The sequence below is a fragment of the Argentina silus genome (assembly GCF_951799395.1).
Source record: "Argentina silus genome assembly, chromosome: 17".
Classification (NCBI taxonomy): domain Eukaryota; kingdom Metazoa; phylum Chordata; class Actinopteri; order Argentiniformes; family Argentinidae; genus Argentina; species Argentina silus.
Genome location: NC_139671.1, coordinates 3,817,681 through 3,825,569, shown reverse-complemented (window position 1 = coordinate 3,825,569; position 7,889 = coordinate 3,817,681). Strand labels below are relative to the sequence as shown.

Sequence of the window (7,889 nt, the reverse complement as noted above, 5' to 3'; positions counted from 1 at the left end):
AAACAGTTTCCTCCGTCTCTGGGCCTTTCTATGTGAAAAAACCTGGAGTTTATCCTGTAGACCAGATTTCAGTCAACATTTATAATAACTACCATTCTGATAAGGTTTGGGTATATTCTGGAGGGGTTTGTTCATAAAATATGCTAAATGTAATATAGTAACTGCTCCTCTTGTTTCTGTTACAATAAAACAAGAGGGTTTTGTGGTCAAATAAACCACTTCAAAGCACTTTCAAGGAACCTGACTTAAACCCCATTCGAAATAAGTGTTCTCAGAAGTAAGCGTTAACCACTATAATAGGTTATAGGCCCAAATATGCATTACTCTTGCACTTTGTTTACATACAACAACAAAAAAACACAATAATTTAAAAATCAACCCGAGACAAACATGTCTCTCTGAGACGGTTTTATGTACTTCATGATATTGGGAGTAATCACGTACCCCATAAAAGCAGACAATACCGCTCTATTCTAGTTCAGTGAGACACAGACGCTGGTCGCTTTTAATGTGTTTTAATGGAGACACTGATTAACCTTCCATAGCTCTCGGCTCACAGCCTGGGTTTAAAAAAAAAAAAGAAAAAAAAAAGTATATCAATATGCAACCGTTGCAAAACTAAGGTACATTATTTACATGAAAAGAACAACAAAAGACAGTGCCAACATTCTTAGGGGTGTGGGAGTGAATACTATAGCCGGAAAACAGCTAGTTTTAACTTTGACTTTTTTTTGTCATAGAACGAGCAATCGCATATGACTCCACCCATGGGCCAGAGTGGGCGGGACCAGATAGCGGTTGGCAGTTCAGTTTCGTTTCAGAACCTGAAAAAAAAAAAAAAAAAAAAAAAAAAAAAAGCCATAACATCAAAGAAAAACAACTAAATATTCATATCCACCAGGAAGGAAAATCTTCCTGATTTCTCTGAAGTCTCTTTTTTTTTTAGCAAATGACTCAAAGTCCCACGATACTTTGCAGCACTCCCCCATGTTGAAGTGGGGTCTGCTGAAGTGCATCATCACGGCACTGGCGTCAGCGGCATCCAGCCCCTGCTCTCTGGGGTGTGTGACCCCTTACAGTAGAGCCTTGACCAGCTACAGTAGGTCCATTGCATTTACAACCACACTGATGAACACTGACGAACAACAGGTTCAAATCATATTGTGTGTGTGTGTGTGTGTGTGTGTGTGTGTGTTTGTGCAAGTGTAAGAGGATGGTCAAGTAACGGGGGAAAGCTTGTTTACTGCCTAAATTGACAGTATCGACAATGATAACAATAATACCATCACTTGTTGTGCAATTAGCTAGGCTATCCAACCAGTCTTATCTGGTGGCGATGTTCTCCTGGCATCACAGGGTGAGGGGGCCAAGAGAAGTTCTGGGTATATAGTGTTGGGAGGGGGGGGGGGTCAATGCTTCTGTCACCCCATTTCCCCTCCTCTGTGTGTGTGTGTCTCATTTAGGGGGCATCTTAGAACAGCCTCTAAGGCGATAATGCAGAAGAAGTGCATTCAGAAAAAATGTCACACAAATGTCTTTTTACTGTACCTACAGCTCAAGACCACCTGTCGCATCAATAATAATAATAATAATAATAATAATAATAATGCTCCAATGATGCAGGAAATGATTGCCTAAAGCTATACATCATTTTTCAATACTTTTGTAAGTGTCTTGGAGGAATTGTTGTATCTGCTACTTCATTTTTTTAATGAGTGTACAGCTCTGTTCTGATTTCACCTAACGTTTGTCCATCACAAAATAACTTTTTTTTAAACCACCGCACATTACTCTACGTGTCAGTTTCGTATCACAATCCCCCCTCCCCCCCCCACACACCACACTTTGTCTACGTCGTCTCTACAACTTGAGCTCGTTGGCTATTTTGGACGCGATGTTCTTGAAAGCGATGGACGTCCCCGAGATCCGCTTGAAGCGCACGCCGTTGAGCGAGAGGCGGGGCAGCTTGCACACCTCCATCTCCCATTGGACCAGGCTCTCGGCGTGGCCGTCGCCGTGGACGCAGAGCAGCAGGAAGCGCTCGCGCTGCTCGTAGTCGCAGTTGTTGGCGTCCAGCACCTTGCGGATCTCCCGCATCATGTCGGCGGGCTCCATGGAGGAGGTGGTCTTCATGCTCCAGGTGAAGCGGAGGGAGCGGGGCTTGGTGTCCTTCTGGTGGGTCTGCTGGGGCGGCTGCTGCTGCTGGTCGTCCTTCTGGTCTCCCGACACGTTGCGGCTGTTGAGGGAGAGACAGGATGGGAGTTAAGACGGGTAGGGCTAGGTAGAAGTTGTGTGTGTGTGTGTGTGTGTGTGAAGTTTGAAGGTAGTTGGGGGTCTCGCTGAGTACAATTGAGGTAGTGTGTGTGTGTGTGTGTGTTAGAGTGTAGACAGTTATATAAAAGTATGAGTTTGTGCATCCAGATCGGCAAGATAGTTTGGACTCATCAAGCCAGCACTGAGAGATAGATGTTCTTATAAGTGCGTCTCGTGCAATTACATAACACAATCATGCAGGAGGCGCTCCGGGGTTCCCATAACAAGTAGTCATGCAGCAGAGAGACACTGACAAAAAATGCAATTTCATTTCATGTAATATCTTCGTACAGGCACAAGACAATACAGACTTCACTTCTACATGCAGACGAGGCATATGATGTTTTAATCCACAAGTTGTACTCAGAACAACTAATACACACATGGGAAGAGTAAAAATGTATTGGATTCCCTCCTTCACACAAATTTGGAGGCTGTCCACAAATCGAAATTTAAACCTTCTGGTCCCAAAGAAAACTCGCTTAATAGAGCCAACTCTCTTAAAAACACTCAAAATGGGTCGACTTCTCAACAGTATCATAGATGTAAGAAGGAAGCACTCCATTGATTCAGTTACAATTTGCCATTATCGATACTCCCCACTAGGTGTCAGTAAAAACCAACAGTCAAATACATGGGTGACTCAAAACTGCCCTCTGCTGGTCTCCAACCACATTACAGGGTTGAGTTTGTTGCAAAGGAGCAGTGGTGCCCTTTGACAGCAGCATCTGTTGTGCTAAGCCGAGACGTGGGTCGGTACTATAGACCACAGAACATAGCTTCAGCTTGCCTGAACGCAGACAGAGAACCAGTGTGTACCTTTAGCAGAGGCGCCATCTGCCACATTATTAAACTGGTAGAAATTAGTACTTGTGAGATACATGGATACGGGGATATCAATGCCACAAAGGACCAGTCCGCATTGCAGGACTGGTAGAGGAACACTTCATGCTTCAGGGACCACGTCTGCTAGTTATAATATTGCCCTGGTATGTGCTGCTGACAGTGTGTAGGCAGTGTCTCTGCTTTAGCCGCTAGCAGCGGTCAAACAAAAGGAGGATCTACATAAAAGGGGAAGTTTACCCGAAAATCCATTTTCAATTGTATTTCTGGTCAATCCACAATGCATACCCTTTAAAACTATCATTTCGCATACAGCTGCATCATAGCTATCGAAACGTGAGGTCTGTTTACTTCTTAAAAAAGTCTTATACCGCGTTAAAGTATGTCATACAGCACTACGACCCTGCTCTACTACGCCAGTGATTCCCAGAGAGCAGCACTGGCTCTTGTGCTGTTCAACACAAGGAGGGACAGGGGAATATTAGGGGAGTTGTCGGATTTTAATCAAAATGGGCGATTTGGAACATCAGGACCGATGAGGGCATTCAAAGTGAGATATCTTGACTCAGAGGTTGTTTTAAAAACACAATATTTTGTGAATGTGTCTACTATTGAATAATGAAAACAACAAATCTACTGGATTACAGGGTAACATTCAGTTTTAAGTCTAACCCTGGAGCGGAACATTTAATTTGTTCATTTACCATTTTCCCAGCCTGAAAAGATGAGATGAGATGTGCAGGGTGCTATATACATATCGTATATCTGTATATACACACATTTAGATAGACCCTGCATAGCAGGGCCGATAGCCGAGAAGGCTGTAGGCCTGCATGAGGATGGGTTTGGGATAGAGGTGAGAAAACAAATAAAGTTTCCCATCTCACCTTGAGCCCTCCAATCTCCCGTTCCTCTCAAACTCTGCCGGGCCTCTGAGAGACGGAGGCAGCATGAGAGCAGAGAGAAGAGAGAAGAGGAGGAAGGTGAAGGAGAGGGACAGAGAGAGAAATAATAATAACTTTCCCCCTAAATTCCAGTGGGAAAAGTAGGCAACACAAAAAATCCAGGGGAAGAAAAAGACCAGTTCAATGACAAGACTAAGAAAAGAGAGGGGGAAAAAAAGAGATGAAAGAGAGAGAGAGGGAAAGACGCAGTGTTAAGAATTAAGAACAGTGTTATGTGTCCTCTATTCCACAAGGGACCTGTCCTCATTGCCAGAGTGGTGCAAAAACATTTACACCGCTAGAAGAAGTATAGTACATGCAAAAAGTAGAGGAGTCTGCTTGACATGGGTGTATAGGAGACACTGCAGTTGAACTTCCTGTCTTAAATGCGGCCATGCAACTCCAGGTGGTCTTGTTAATGTTCTGTACCTAGAGTATGTTGTTGGGAAGGAAAAATCAAGGAGGCAAGACAGAAGGGAAGATAGTGTGTCTATACGCCCTTAAAATGAAAAGGGTTGATGCGTGCAGACAAGGGTGTGTATGTTCAGGTGAAAAAGGTGTCAGACATATTTATACATTCCATAGAAAAGATTGAGAGCATATTCATACAATACAAAGAAAAATATATCTGATTGCACAGAAGAGTAAATAAATCTAAGAGAGTCAGTCAGTCATGCAGATGGGGAGAGAGCTGGACCTGGTTGGCTGTGAGAAAGACCATGGAAAAGAAGGGGCTGTTTGGGGCTTAGATAGAGAGGGCCATGATGGGCTGTTTGGGTTGGAGTTAGCCTGGCAAGCGGGAAGGACTCTGGAACTGGTGGAGAGAGCTCAAACGCACTCAACTTCACATAGAAGTTAATCCTTAGCCTTGCACAACGTAACTAGACTAACAATAGAAGAAAGCACCTTACAGCTGCTACAAGTTACTCGAAAATCAAAAAGAAAAACCTATTTTTACCAAAGTACAAAATACCAAAGTCCTTTAAAGTGTTACTGTCTCGTACTACTCTGTGCATCTGGATCTGGGGCTAACTACTCCCTCATACCTCAGGTAAACCAAAGATATTGTAACCTTGATGCCCCCCGCCCCCCACCCCCCCCCAGGCAGGGCCACCAGTTAGAGAGTCAAGGAGAAATCAGGGACAAGTTCCGTCAGCCGAGGCAAAGACATCTTTTGGGGACAACAACATGGGGAGACAAACCATGGGGAGGAATTTTCTATGGTCTGGTACCTGAACTCCAACTCTGCAACGAACCATCTCTCAATCACCACTTCGACCGGCAGCCACATTTAAAGCCCAGTATGGTGGCCTAAATTGTACAACCAAGAAATGTGTAACCTTGTCAAACAGGGGGAATGATTAAGAGTTCTCTGAAATGAAAAAAAAAAGGCATGGCTGACACCTCCATCGCTTCTAGAGTACAGTCTGGCCCATAAAACGCTTCTCACGAGTCATGTGGGTGACAGAAATGCCAGCAGAAATGGCATTCATTAAAACATTGCCATAGGACCTAGAACAGACCCTTGGGGCATCCCTGTGGCCAATGATCCAATGGCTATAACTAAGACTGTCACCAGAGGTACAGCAGAGTCGTGAATGTATTATGCCATGTCTGTGTGAGACGCAAAGTTTGTGTGAAACTAGCACAAGACTTACCTTTAGTAATAATAGAGGAGTATATTTCTTATGAGACATTTGCCTTTTCATTTACATTAGTGATTGTGCACAGACCTGCTCTGTGAAGAGCCATGCATGGGTGATTAGTAGAGTCTGGTGGTTGGTTTTGACCAGTAGGTGAGAGGTCTTAGACATGCTCAATCAAACTCTGATTAGGGCTCAGCGAGCCAAGAGGGTCAGTTTCAGGCATTTCATTGAGCTTTTTGACCACACAGGGTTAAAAAATCAGTTTATTATAAATTTGACCAATTAGTCAAGTAAGGTGTTTTGATAAATTGCAAACTGAGCCAAGGTCCTCCTACCTTTTGGTAAACCTGAATGACATGTTTCTAAAAAAAAATAAAAATAAAAAACAACCAGTCAAAAGTAGCGGTACAGAATTATCAGATTTATCCAATTGAGTGTGTGTAAATTATACATTTAGATTTTGAGAATCTATTTCTAGATTTTGATTACAATATACAATTAGAATACTTGAATTTGATAGTGCAGACTTTAGAAATGAGTGTTCGGGTTGGGACTTTTTCTCTTGTATGAAGGAGCACAGGGTAGCATCTGTCATTGGCAGATTGCAGACAGATTATAGACAATGGCCGCCTTCTTGGGGAGAGAGGTACGGTGTTCAAATCTGGCCAACGAATAGCCATACACACCAGCCATGAATGAATAAAGCTACAGGATAACAGTATATTAATGACATTAATGTTGATGCATCTTCTGTTACCTTCATTTTCTATTAATCCAAATTAAACAATTACATGTACGAAAAGACGAGGCCATTATTCTAATGTTTTAAGGCCTACAAAACAATACTCCCATGCATTACTCAGGGGAAACTTATTAGATTCATACTCCTTACAGTAAATGACAGAGAATTATCACTTAATCAAAACATGCCTCTGGCTTGAAAATCATACCTGGAGCTGAGATTGATTTTGAGAATCCTCTTACTAATACAAAGAACTTCAGGCTAAGAGAATATTTTGTCTGGATAGAATGATTAATGTTTCCTCAGAAATGGAGATGCAGCATGTGGACATTGTGGCACACATACAAATGAAAAGTAGGATTGTTAGGCTGGGGGGGGGGGGGGGGGGGGGGTGTTAAAGCAGGGCAGGTTCATTAATCACAGTTACACATGAAATCCCTGTGTACAGACGGTAGACTTCTGAGGGAATGGTATGGCTGTATCCCTCTACTTAGGGCACTAAGTCTATTTACTTCCCCTATTTAACAAAACCTGCAATACGATTTCAGGGGTTGAGAGGGAAACAACATCCAGGACAAGAGTCACAGTTGAGCAGAAGGAGGAATGCTACTCTGTTCAGGGGAGGAGTATCCCTACGAGAGCTTCAGGATAGCACCAATCGCAGCTTCAGGATGGCACCAATCTGTCTACAAACAACAGTTTTGTCTCGATCTCCACCATCACCAGTAACGGGTACAGAGACAACTTGCGGTGAGAGACTTGGTGGCGGGTCTTACCTGCGCGTGAGCTTGGAGGTGAGCTTGGTGAAGAGGTTGGTGGAGCCACGGCTGCGGGACTGCGAGAGGGGCGTGGCGTCGTGGGAGAGCGTGGGGGAGGCCGGGGGGCCGTTATAGGTGGCCGTGCGGCGCTCCCTCAGCTGCCCACCGTGGAAGGTGCTGCGGCTGGCCGTGCCACGAGGGAAGCGCAGCCGGTCGGGGGGCGTGGCGGCGCTGCTGATGCTGTGGGTGGACGCGCCCCCGGGGTTACGCTGGCTATGCGTGGTCGTCGTGCTGGAGGAGGGGGGAGGGGGGTTGAGGGGAGAGGGGCGGAGTTAAGACACAAAACTACACATTTCAGCCAGGGGTGGTGGTGGATTCATGCTATAGCCAACTCCTTCGTTGCAACTTGGCCTAACTTCTTGAGCAACACACGTTCATCAGGGGGATCATTTTTCAATGGCCACTGAATTCAAAATAACTGCCAACTGATTGCCTCATACAAGAAGCGTAGATTTTCTGACTTCAACAAACCCAAGTTTGAGATTCTGAATGGGTGCCATGACGACAATAAAGATTACAAGGCAATTAACAAGACGTAACACTGCATCCAACCCTGTGGATAGAAAGCACGTTAACACAACCC

At 44.3% G+C, this 7,889-nt stretch overlaps 1 protein-coding gene across 2 annotated transcripts in view; it reads right to left on the bottom strand.

Annotated features, from left to right (window-relative positions):
• Positions 1-499: 499 nt before the first annotated feature.
• LOC310818254 (MAP/microtubule affinity-regulating kinase 3-like) overlaps positions 500-7,889 on the bottom strand; it is a 43,766-nt gene continuing 36,376 nt past the window's right edge. For both annotated transcript variants that reach the window (XM_083689108.1, XM_083689109.1), the window contains exons 15-16: positions 7,265-7,537; positions 500-2,236 (exon numbers count right to left, since the gene is read on the bottom strand). In XM_083689108.1, coding sequence (XP_083545234.1) covers positions 1,861-2,236; positions 7,265-7,537 — 649 coding nt within the window. In that variant the 3' untranslated portion in view covers positions 500-1,860. The remainder of the gene's footprint in view (positions 2,237-7,264; positions 7,538-7,889) is intronic.